General features: G+C 38.5%; 1 protein-coding gene across 3 annotated transcripts in view; it reads left to right on the top strand.

The window, feature by feature from the left end:
* LOC140739795 (proprotein convertase subtilisin/kexin type 4-like) overlaps positions 1-12286 on the top strand; it is a 36922-nt gene extending 24636 nt beyond the window's left edge. For all 3 annotated transcript variants that reach the window (XM_073068323.1, XM_073068324.1, XM_073068325.1), the window contains exons 11-15: positions 2780-2897; positions 4593-4772; positions 5322-5446; positions 7914-8033; positions 11725-12286. In XM_073068323.1, coding sequence (XP_072924424.1) covers positions 2780-2897; positions 4593-4772; positions 5322-5446; positions 7914-8033; positions 11725-12266 — 1085 coding nt within the window. In that variant the 3' untranslated portion in view covers positions 12267-12286. The remainder of the gene's footprint in view (positions 1-2779; positions 2898-4592; positions 4773-5321; positions 5447-7913; positions 8034-11724) is intronic.
* Positions 12287-13299: the final 1013 nt, after the last annotated feature.

The following is a 13299-nucleotide window of genomic DNA, read 5'->3' as shown; positions in this document are numbered from 1 at the left end:
AAGAGCAAATCTTGCCTGGCAGATCTATTGGAATTCTTTGAAGAAACAACAAGCAGGATAGAGAAAGGAGAATTGCTGGATGTTGTGTACTATGATTTTCAGAAAGCTTTTAAGAAGGTGCCACACACAAGGCTGTTAACAAGAAAAGACCCCATGATATTACAGGAAAGATACCAGCATAGATAGAGCATTAGCAGATTGACAAGAAGCAAAGAGTGGGAATAAAGGGAGCCTTTCTGGTTGACTGCTTGTGACTAATGGTGTTCCACAGGGGTCTGTGTAGGGACCACTTCATTTTGCATTATATGTTAATGATTTGGATAATGGAATTGATGGCTTTGTGGTCAAGTTTGCGAATGACCTGAACATAGGTGGAGGGCAGAGAGACTACGGAAGGGCTTAAACAGTTTAGGAGAATGGGAAAAGAAGCGGCAGATGGAATATGGTGTTGGAAAGTGTATGGCCATGCACTTTGGTAAAAGAAGTAATACAGGTAGTCCCCGAGTTACGAACGTCCGACTTGCGGACAACTCGTACTTACGAACCGAGGAAGGAGAACGCTGTCCGCCATTTTAAGTCGGATCGCAATGCTGTCCACCATTTTAAGTCGGATCGCGACGCCGTCCACCATTTTAAGTCATTGCCGTTGACACTGTGTTGAGTGTGTAACTTTGTATTTGGCTTAAATTTTTCTTGGTAAGAATCCTCCCCCCCCCCCCGTTCTGATCGGCTAGTGGCGCAGTGAGATCAGTGCCAGGCTCGAGATTCGAGAACGGAGGTTCCCAAGTTCGATCCAGTGACTCCCGTACCATCCATGCTGGGTTGATGTCGAGCTTGCAACTCGACCTCGTTTAAAAAAAAAAAAACCCACTGCCATCTCCAGTTTAAATTCCCACGCACAGCCCCCAATTGTCGCATTTAACCTGTCTCAGTGCGGTGGACTTTCAGATCCGGGGAATTCAGTGCAGTGGTCCTTAGGACCCAGTGGAGCTCAGGACCCGCCGCCCGCAGTGTTTCTGTTCCATTGACGGGAAGCGATCGCGATTGAAAATAAAGTGGAAATAATAAAGCGTTTGGAAAGAGGTGAAACGCCATCGGTCATTGGAAAAGTGTTAGGCTACAGTCGGTCAATGATCGAAACAATTTTAAAGGATAAAGTGAGAATAATGGAGCATGTGAAAGGCCGTGCCCCGATTGAAAGCTACAATTATTACTGAGCAACGCAGTGGTTTAATTATTGGAATACATACGTTTCTTAAGTGTTTTAAATGCATAGAAAGGTAACATATATACTATATACTAAGACAAACGTTTGACTAACTGATGCTAAATAATACCACAAGTACTTGTTCCGACTTACGTACACATCCAGCTTAGATGGACTCAGGAACGGAACTCGTACGTAACTCAGGTACTGCCTGTAATGTAGACTAATTTTTTAAAAAAGAAATTAAAAATCAGTGGTGCACCGGGAGTCCTTGTGCAGGATTCCCTAAAGGTTAATTTACAGATTGAGTCGGTGTTGAAAAATGCAAATGCACTCACTTCAAGAGGACTGAAATATAAAGGCAAGGATGTAATGTGGAAGCTTTATAAGGTACTGCTGAGGCCTCACTTGGAGTATTTTGAGCAGATTTGGGCCCCTTATCTAAGAAAGGATGTCCTGAGGTTCACAAAAATAATTCTAGTATTGAAAGGCTTATCATATGAGAGGCATTTCAAAAGAATGATGTGGGATGTCATTGGAAACCCATCGAATGTTGAAAAGCCTTGATAGAGTGGATTTGGCAGAGGATGATTCCTATGGTGGGAGTGTCTAAGATCAGAGGGAACATCCTCAAAATAGAGAGATGTCCAATTAGAACCAAATGAGGAGGAATTTCTTTAGCCAGAGAGTGGTGAATGTGTGGAATTAACTGCCACAGTCGGCTGTGAGGCCAAGTCATTGGGTATATTTAAGGCAGTGATTGATAGATTTTTGATTTGTCAATGCATGAAGGGATACAAGGAGAAGGCAGGAGATTGGGGCTGAGAAGGGAATTGATTAGCCATGATGAAGTGGCCGAGCTGACTCGGTAGGGCAAATGGCCTGATTCTGCTCCTCTATCTTATGGTCTAAAGCCATGAAGTTCTTTTTGACTGTCCTGATAGAGTAATATCATTTGCAACACTTAAATGTCCAATTGCCTAAAATTCCAAGCTTGCCATCCATCCTAAAGAAATGGGCAATCTATTTTGGTATTAGCTTGAATTAGAAGTTGACATGGGTGGCAAGTTGCTTGGTTGGACTGCTGTTCTCTAGACATGCATTCAAAGCAAAAACCTCTAAAAGATATAATGAAAATGATAATGATTAGACAGTTTGGATTCATGAGCATGTTGTTTCTTGTAAAATTAACTTGTATTCTGACGTTAGCCAATTTGAGATTCCAAGATCTCACCAGGGTCAAGAATAAGATAGCTCTTGGATGTTAAGATAGACCAAAAAACCTGTGTTTCAAGGTAACTTGAGCTTTGAATTGATTCTGCTTTAGTGATCTAAAATGATTGCAACACTTTATATTTATCTTAGAAAATTTGACTTGTGAGTTTTCCTTTGACTATGTCAGTGTGATCTATTGAAAAATATTATTCTAATATAGTACAATATGTTGGGTTTATTAACTGTATTGAGGAAAACATTTTTATCACATTTTAAAATGTAAATGAAAGTAATCACATTACTTGATCTTATTACTGAACGATGTCTGATAATTTGAATTATCATAATTATTTTCAGTGAGCCACCATTATGGATATGGACTACTAGATGCTGGACTTCTGGTGGATTTAGCAACAAAATGGTTGACTGTTCATCCACAGAGGGAATGTTCCATAGAGATTATTAAATCCCCACAGTAAGCATGATAAATGAGATTGGAATTGTTGTTATATAGTATAGAATTACAGATGGCTCCGAATGTTTTACAAAGCTTGACTTCATTCTTAGATATTCATAAACTAACCAGAAATTGCCAAATAGCAATTTAAACGAATAAAATGACACAACCCGAAGTAGGTTTGTACTTTGATGGGAGAGCATCAGGCTTCACACAAAGGAACATACTATGTTGTAAGAATGAACAAGTTATTTTTAAAAAAGTACTTAATGGATTTTGAAAGTAATACATCCCCAAGTCTAAAATCCTTAACTTATAATGGACCAGTAACACAAAACCCAGTGATTATCCAAAATTGTTAAATTGGTATAAACAAGGTTTGAATAATAGTAGCATTAGGGGGGGAAAAAAACGATGTTTTTCTATTTTAAACTTTTTGAAGAGTTCCGCTTGTACTGCTGTTAATATTGTGTAGACACTCAACTGTCATTCCAGGTCATCATCTTGCAAGCAACCATTGGACAAATGACAAGTTAAATATACTTAATGTGGGGGAAAATGTTGAAGCCTTTGTATATATTATATGAAAAGGTAGCTGGCTGGGAGTGTGTTTAAAACTGTAATACAGTCTCATAGGTTTTGATTTATAGATCACAATATTGAATTATTAGAAACTTTTTGCCTCATCTTTTTGATTCTGTCTCTCTTTTTGCACCAACTAAAGCTACATTCTTAAGTCTGGGTAACATTTGACTAAAGAAATTGATTCAGTAGTGAAAAAATTTATGCATAATTATGCTTCTGGTTTAGTGGTATGGTGCTGCAGTAGTATCTACCTGGCTATATGAACCACTTGTAGCCTTACCTTGGCCACTTTAAGTAATACTTGAGTCTAATGCTCTAATTATTTCTGTTGCCACATGTAACACATCCTCAGCCATCTGTTATTTTATATAATCTATACACAACTCAAATTAAGAAAAATGAAGTGCTTGCATCTTGGAATAGCTCTAACCTCATGATGGTGTCTCAGGATTACACTGATTTTAGCCAAAAGGCCGAGAAGCGATATGGGATTACACTGAATCCCTGCTTAAGATCAATTCTCTAAAATAATTAAAAAAAAATTTCCACAAGCTTACAAATGTAGCATTTTATAGTTGGGTAAAGGGTTGATCTGCTTGCAAGGGCTAATGCGTAACATGTTCTGAATAATTGTTTGCTTCTCTCCTATGTTATTTTTAAAAGTAAATTGGTTTTAGTTTATAAATATTCAGATTACTGTATCTCCTCAATAACCATGAGATTTCCATTTGGAATTTACCTTTTCATCTTTGTATAATTAAGCTAAAAGTACTTCAGATTCACAAGTACATTAACAGTAAATCCAAGATTTGTGGAAATGGGAAGGTTTTCCTGATCCTCTTACCATGATTTGAGAAATGTTGCTAAAAATGTGCTTCCATCTTCTTAATGGGAATGAGTAGCTTAAGTAGTGGTGAATATGCACGTGCCTGTCTTCTGAATTTTTGTGGGGCATAGCATGCTTCTCCCCTATGTGTTTCCCATTTCTAATATATAATTGCCCAACAAAATTAATTTGTTTATTATACTCTTTCTCTACAAATGACAAAACACTAAAATGTGTATGTTCCGTGAAATGAAAATTTATGAGAATGTAACATGCTAATAATCCATTTTTAATCCCTCCAGGGTTATTTCTGACAAGCTTGTTATCAAGAAGTATATCAATGCATGCTTTGGAACTAAAAATTATATTCGATCTCTTGAGCATGTGGAAGCTCAAATGTCACTGAGCTACTCTAGAAGAGGTGATCTGAGGATTACTCTTATTAGTCCTAGTGGGACATCTTCCAGACTGGTTGATGTAAGGTATGTCAGTCTATGTGTTTGTTGATTTGATATTAGAACAGATGATCCAGAATGAATTGCTTAATCTTGTCACCAAGTGTTCTCTGGAAAACTTGCAATTGTCTTTTAACCTTTGGACCTTTCGTGAAATGTTTTTGCATAAATTTAGTTGAAACTTGTGCTTCAGCTTTTGTTCTGTATTAAGCATTGGGGAAGGATAGAGTCACATCAATGTCCTAACCTTGAATAGAATGTGTAGTTTGGAATCAGACTTCCAAATGCCTTGTGATCTTGGGTCCAATAATGGAAGAAATATTTCTGTTATCTGTTAATGTGCTTATTAAGTAGCAAACAGAGAGAAACAAATAGACAAAATAATTTCCCAAAGATCAACTGCCATATAGTGTTTAAAATATCAACAGAATAAGGACAACTGCATTTTACTAAGTACCTGTTGCAGAAAGTTGGGCTAATCTCTTGGCAATGATCTGTATTACTCTGAATTCCACGAGTGAGGTGGGCACATACTGAATTGGTTTTATGAATGAAGTCTTTATTTTTGCTCTGCAGACCATATGATACATCATCCAATGGGTATAGAGACTGGTCTTTCATGACTACACACTGCTGGGATGAAGATCCTAAAGGAGTTTGGACTCTTGAGATTGAAAACAAAGGAAATTCCAGAAACACTGGTAATAGTTAACTTGGTATTGTACTGAATTCTTTGAAACATATCATATTTCATGCATATTGCAATATGATTGGAAACATATTTTGAATTTACTAAGTGCTTTGACTTTAATTCTTTGTGTTGAATGAGCAGCAATTACAGCTTTCTATATTAAAAAAAAGGGGTGGGAGTGCAGGTTAAAGCAGAAAAGCCAATTTCAAAAGCATAGTAAGCCTACATTTTGAAAATGAAAATTAGTTTGTATTATGTAAATTTTTGTGTTGGTTGGGGTGGGGGTGGTGGTGCAGATCGGGCCTGTACCTGGAGTCCTTTGTAGTGCAGTTGCTTTGCTCCAGAAATGCAGTGAGGAAAGTGGACAGCTGATCTGTTTCTGATATTATTGCCCCAAACAGACATCACTGCAGTTTTCTTTTAGTACTGTTGGGATTTGGGAACTTTATTTAATGGCTGCAATGAAAAATTCTGCAACACCATTCTCAATTCAATACCAGTACAACAGCATAGATATTGTTCTTGACAATGCAGTTGGTCTTTATCCTACTAATGTTGGATTTAAATATTGAGCATTATGCTGGAGTCAGACTAATTGGGTGCGCTTTGTTACTGGTTCTCTGAAACCTGGGAGGCAAAGTCATAACTTTTCTATCTTAAGTATACACCATCCTGTGGAAAATGAGGTAAGATGGCCATTTTTGACATTTAACTACCTATTAAATTTTGTAAGATTCCTGTGAGGAGGTGAAAACTGTTACTAATTCCTTAGATTTGCAATGGTATTACAGTGACTGGCCGTTTGACTTATTGACCTATTGGAACACCTAGTAGAGTAACTGCCTTGCAGCACCAAAGACTTGGGTTCACTTTTGACCTTTGCTCTCTGGTGTTTGCATATTCTCATTGTGACCGTGTGGGCTTTCCCCTGGGTATTCTTCTTTCCTTCCACATCTGAAAGATGAGATCAGTAGATTAATTACCCACTACAATTGCCCCTAGCATGTAAAGGTTTAGTAGAATCTAGGGACAATTGAAGAAAATGTGGAGAAAATAAAAAAAAATACGTTAGTGTAAGTGGGTGGCTGATGGTCAGTGAGGGGGATATTGTCCTATTTCTGTACTGTATCTTTCTATAATTCTAAAATATTTTGAAAATTAATAGATTGTTAGGTAACTGAAAGGGGGAACTTGAATTATTTGAAACTAATGTTATCATGTAGGGTGGCTGTTGTAGTACCTGTTCTGCTATTGGAGTTATCTGAGGCAGACAAAGCCGTTTCAGTATTTCATGTATTTCTCCATATTTGTATTACCCAGATCAAAATTGTAATGCAATTATTTCAATGTGCCCAACTCTTTAAAAATCATACCTAATGAGTTAGGGTTAGTAAGTTGTGGGCATGCTGGGTTGGTGACACTTATAGAGTTACACCCAGCACATCTCGGGTTGTGTTAGTTGCTGATGCAAACAACACATTTCACTCTTCAACCAACCACAGATAGGGATCACAAAAAAACCAGAAGTTCTCTCTCTTTCTTCTTATTCCCTAAACAATACAGTGTAACAGCTATTTACGTAACATTTCCATTGTACAGGTTTCCCCCGCTATCTGAAAGTAGTGTTTTTGAGCGTTCCCAGACCCCAAAAAAATAACCTACCAAATCATACCAAATAACACATAAACCTAAAATAACACTAACATATAGTAAAAACAGGAATGATACGATAAATACACAGCCTATATAAAGTAGAAATAATGTATGTAGAATGTAGTTTCACTTATCAGCTTTCTATATAAAAAAGACAGCAAGCACACTGGAAAGTTCACGCATTTTTCTATCATACAGTTCTTTGTAAGCACTCAAAACATCCTGCAAACCTGCCCTAAACCTACGTGCCCTTTCAAAATTAAAGTCATTCTTTTGTGCAATCATGTAGCACTGTCAATCATAGCGAAGATCTCACGCAGTTCAAAGCTATGACGGCTTGATGCTGAGATGCTAAGTGTTTTGTTGAGAGCAAAGCAAACGCTGAACGCTATTTTCGCTTTTCACCACTCTCGCTGCTTGGGGTTCGTGGAAGAGCTACGATGGTTGTGTCTGTACTGAACGTGCACAGACTTTTTTCCTTTATTCCCTAAACAATACAGCAAAACAACTATTTACATAGCATTTACATTGTATTGGGTATTATAAATAATCTAGAGATGATTTAAAGTATATGGGAGGATGTGTGTAGGTTATATGCAAATACTATGCCATTTTATATAAGTGACTTGAGCATCCGCGTATTTTGGTATCCGCGGGGGGTCCCGGAACCTAACCCCCGTGGATGCGGAGGGCCGACTGTATATGTGACTGTATATGTATATGTATAAATCTTTCATTTAATTTGAGGCTTAACATTGCACTGTGAACCACAACTGTAAATTATAATGGCTGACTATAGATTATTTAAAATTTATCTTCTCCAGGATTTCTGTCTTATTTTGAGATGATTTTATATGGTACTGATGAAGACATGATGGCAAGACAAATGAAAGACACAGTAATAAGTGATTGCGTGCAATGGAATGAAGATGGACTCTGTCAAGGTAATCCAAATGTTTTACAAGTAACTTGGCATTGTTCTGAAAATGTGACAGTTGATATTAGATCTACTGCACATTTTTGGTAAAAAATTATGATAACTTTTAGTAGCAAACACATTAGGAATGCTTTTCAACCTATTTGTGTACAACTGATTCTCTTTCACTTAGCTAGGACTATTTTTAAATTGAGAGCTTGTTTAAAGGCAGTCGCTCATGAACATTCTTGTAGTTGTCCTTTTGTGAAGAGGAAATTAAGCTCTGCTGTCCAAGTTTGTTATTTGATAGCATGCCCCAGGGTTGTAACAATGCATCCCCTCATGAATTGATTACTGGCATTTTTGCAACCCACATTATTTTATCCAAAATGTCAAATGACCCTTAGTGAAATGAGGTTAAATGAGACTCTGTGAGGTAATCACTTCTGTAAGCCATTAAGGAATTTAAAATGTAGTAAATCTCAAATGTGTAATTCATTGACATGCAAAATTTGTAAAAATAAATGGCACACTACCCCTTTGTGATTAAGTGGTCTCTTCTCATTACTGAAGTTGCTTTGGTTCTGAACATAAGCTTAACCTAGATTTAGTACTTTATCTGTTTACCAGCCTTTCAATACAGCCTCAGACGACTTGTGTCCTTTGATTGCCTAGATCGGGGTGACCAACCTTTTACATTCCATGTGTCAATGTTTTCACGCACAAGTTCAGATGCGCCTTACAATTCTTGTACCCCCATTCAATTCTTGTAAAAATGTTAATACAGACATATTTAATATTTTACATGATATATTGATCTAATATAAAAACAAGATAAACATTACTTACCTTAATCAGACTTTTAACAAATACATTTTGTCTTCTTTTGATTTCTTCCTTTTTCTTAATCACATATTCTTTCCGTAACTCAGACCCAAGCACTAGCTTCAGTTTTCCTTCTATTTCAGTCTGATGTTGTGTTTTGTAGTGTCTATTAAGATCATGTCTTCTATTATGTGAGGAAGTGTTTTCATACACAATGCACAATGGTTTTCCTGACAGACCCACTATAAATAAGAGCTCAATTTCCCACTGTTCGTTAAATTCACGCTTACTATCACTTTCTGCTTTTCTTTTGCACTGTGATAGGTAACTGAATGTAAAAACAAGGCTTAATTTTCAAAAAGTGCAAAACTGCAAATGATCACAAAGGATGAACAAAGCACAACTCTGTAGCGCAGGAGTGTCAATTGTAAACTGACCGGCAAAAACCTGCGACACACCGCTGGTGCAGACGCCTGGTGCCTCAGGATCAAACATGTATTGAACAGTTATGGAACAACTGCAGAACAAAAGTCCTTCTTTCCTAGTTTGACTCATTGAACAATTTTTTTTGATTGAACACAGATTAATGTGAAAGAGATAACATTCACCAAAAGATGTGCATGAAATAATAAAATCACTAAAAATAATTGCTAAGTTTTAGATTTATTCTCAGTAAAACCCATTTCTAGCTCTAAGCTACTTGAATTCCTGTCCTCTCACAGCTACCGGACTATTCCTCTTCCCACCCCGTCTCTTGCAAAAATGCTATCCCCTTCTCACAATTCCTCCACCTCCGCCGCATCTGCTCTCAGGATGAGGCTTTTCATTCCAGGACAAAGGAGATGTCTTCCTTTTTTAAACAAAGGGGTTTCCCTTCTTCCACCATCAACTCTGCTCTCAAATGCATCTCCCATTTCCTGCACATCTGCCCGCCACCCCACTTGGGATAGGGTTCCCCTTGTCCTCACCTACCACCCCACCAGCCTCCGGGTCCAACATATAATTCTCTGTAAATTCTGCCACCTCCAACGGGATCCCACTACCAAGCACATCTTTCCCTCCCCCCCCCCCCCCCCCCCCCCCCCACTCTGCTTTCCGCAGGGTTCGCTCCCTATGCGACTCCCTTGTCCATTCGTCCTCCCATCCCTTCCCACCGATCTCCCTCCTGGCACTTATCCTTGTAAGCGGAACAATTGCTACACCTGCCCTTACACTTCCTCCCTCACCACCATTCAGGGCCCCAGTCAGTCCTTCCAGGTGAGGCGACACTTCACCTGTGAGTCAGCTGGTATGGTATACTGCATCCGGTGCTCCCGGTGTGGCCTTTTATATATTGGTGAGACCCAACGCAGACTGGGAGACCGTTTCGCTGAACACCTACGCTCTGTCCGCCAGAGAAAGCAGGATCTCCCAGTGGCCACATATTTTAATTCCAGGTCCCATTCCCATTCGGATATGTCTATGGCCTCCTCTACTGTCAAGATGAAGCCACACTCAGGTTGGAGGAACAACACCTTATATACTGGCTGGGTAGCCTCCAACCTGATGGCATGAACATTGACTTCTCTAACTTCTGTTAATGCTGCTCCTCCCCTCCTTACCTCAATCCTGATACATTTAGTTTTTTCCCCCCCTTCTTTTTTTCTCTCTTTCTGCCCATCACTCTGCCTGTTCTCCATTTCCCTCTGGTGCTCCCCTCCCCCTTTCTTTCTCCCTTGGCCTCCCGTCCAATGATCCTTTCCCTTCTCTAGCTCTGTATCCCTTTTGCCAATCACCTTTCTGGCTCTCAGCTTCACCCCACCCCCTCCGGTCTTCTCCTATCATTTCGCATTTCCCCCTCCCCCTGCTACTTTCAAATCTCATACTATCTTTCCTTTCAGTTAGTCCTGAAGAAGGGTCTCAGTCTGAAACGTCGACAGTGCTTCTCCTTATAGATGCTGCCTGGCCTGCTGTGTTCCACCAGCTTTTTGTGTGTGTTGCTTGAATTCCTGTTATAGGTTTTTTCCCCCTACAAATCGGGTTTTTGTTAACTTTTTACATGAGTAAGTTTACTTTTCTATTATTATCACTGGGGTGCAATGCGCTACTTCTAATTATCCATTGCGTCACTTTTGGCGCATGCGTCGTCCGTTGGCCATCCCTGACTTAGATGGATAGGAAAGCAAGAGCTTGATCATAACCCTGTTTCCATTTTATTCAGCCACTTCCCTCCTGGGTGAGTGTTCCCAGCAAAATTCCTTTGCTATCTCAGGATTAAATGGGATGATCCCAACCCAATGAATAATGTTAACAGAAGCACTTGAGTTACATTAAGTTGAAGTGTTACATAAGAGGAAGCTATAGCTTCATCTAGATCCTCGATGAAGCTGAGCTAAGATGTCTTTATTTTTTAAACAACACACAAATTCTCCCCATGAGAATTGTAGTTAGAGAGAGAATAGTTACAACTTTTTCTGTTTTTTTAAAATCCAATTAGTCCTACTTGATGCACAGATACAAGGTTATAGTCAGGTTTAAATATGAAAGCTTTGCAGTGATGAATAAATAGGTCCAATGTTCATGTAACTGAAACAACATCCTTTGGCTTCACAAACCAGTATTCTTTTAGAAGTATGGGAATAAGGTATCTGCAAGTATGAGGATGGCAGTTAAACAAAATGATTTATCTTGAGAACATTGTCTGTTTTTACAAGATTAAGAATAAAACTTTTAATATTCTTAACATAAAACATAATTATTTTGTTTAAGACCTAATAGTTCACAAAATAGCAGTGGGTGCTTTTAATTAATACTTGGCAATGCCATTTTTTTTTGAGTAAACCTATTGTTAAAGAAAATTTATAGGCACCTGAAAATGCAGAATATTTAACTTTCTATTACTTTTTTTTCCACAGAATGCCAGGGTACTTTTGCCATTTTTGGACACCTTTGCCTCAAGCATTGTCCACCACACTATTACAGTGTTTCAAGGACTTTAAATAAAACAGTGAATGGTGTTCACAAAAGTTTTACAGTGTTGGCCTGCGACCCTTGCAATTCATCTTGTTACTCTTGCAATGGCAGTTCTCTAAATGACTGTGTAATGTGCCCTCCGTTTTCTAATTATGATGAACATCAGCATTCTTGTTCACCTCCAAGTTATCCAAGGCGTTCTAATATGAAGGAAAGGAAAGAAAAGTATGGAATTTACAAAATGACTGTGATTGTTGTAGTCCTCATTGGTACACCCATTGCAGTGATGTGTTGTGTAATGACACTGTCGTGGTTGATGTGCCGTGTGCGTATTGGACAAGCATTTCTTGAAACAACATCAACAACTGGAGCCACAGAAACAACACAACTACAAGTATATTGTGACACTGCGGATGAGGGAACTGGAAGTAGTGAGACAGAATCCACTTATTTTCTTACACAGTTGGGTCATCAGACTCATTAAAAAAAATCTAAACATGCTGATTTGGTGGTTTTTATTTCACTAAATTGCAGAATTAGACAGCTGACCATTCACGCAGGATAATATACACAGTTCAAAAGTTAGCTTGGTCAAAGTATAGTTTCTAATGCAAATGCAGGAATGGTTACTTACACTGTGTCTGGACACCTCCATTTGCAGTATGTTTAAGTTCAAACTGGTGACTAGGGAGAAAAGCAAAATTATTAGCTAATGTACAGTTGTCCCTTGCGGCAAAGGATTCTTCTGAGTTATTTAAGCCGGTGGTGATACTGTAATGCATTATTTAGAAAGCTTCTCTGCATGGGAAAAACCAAACTGACTGCTTTGTGGTACACATCTGTTTAGTCTGCAGGAACAAACTTGAGTTACCTACTCCCTCCCACTTTAATTTCCCACCCACTTCTACTTTTGCCCATTGTGTGGCCTTCTGCAGAGTTAAGAATGGATAATGTAACCCAACTCTAACCCAATGTAAGTTTGAGAAATAGCAGACTTCCAGACTCTTACCAAATTTTAGTTAGCAATATCTTGCTTAATTGGAATTGGCCAGTTCTATTGCAGATCATATGGACTCAGTTTCTCTCTGCTTGCACAGTTTTGTTGATTAAGTATTTTGTTTAATTTAATGTACTCTAGGTTATGGAGAAGGGCAAGAGGCAAAGCCATCACCACAGGTGAGGTCATGGAGGACTGGCAAGTGCCTAATGTTTCCTTTAAGAAGGGGAATGAGGATAATCCTGCAAATTATAGGCTGGAGATTTATGTCAGTGTTCTACAGGGATCTCTACTGGAACCTCTGCTGTTTCTAATATATAGTAATCACTTGGATGAAAATATGGATGAGTGAGTTGACAAATTTCCTGATGAGACACGATTGGTGGCTTTGTGGATAATGTAGAATTCGCCAAAGGATACAATATAAATTGAATGAATGAATTGACTTTAATTCTTACATCCTTCACATATATGAGGAGTCAAAATCTTTGTTACATCTCCCTCTAAATGTGCAATCACA

The sequence above is a fragment of the Hemitrygon akajei genome, chromosome 16, assembly GCF_048418815.1.
Source record: "Hemitrygon akajei chromosome 16, sHemAka1.3, whole genome shotgun sequence".
Taxonomy (NCBI): domain Eukaryota; kingdom Metazoa; phylum Chordata; class Chondrichthyes; order Myliobatiformes; family Dasyatidae; genus Hemitrygon; species Hemitrygon akajei.
This window is presented reverse-complemented; position numbering and strand designations above follow the sequence as displayed.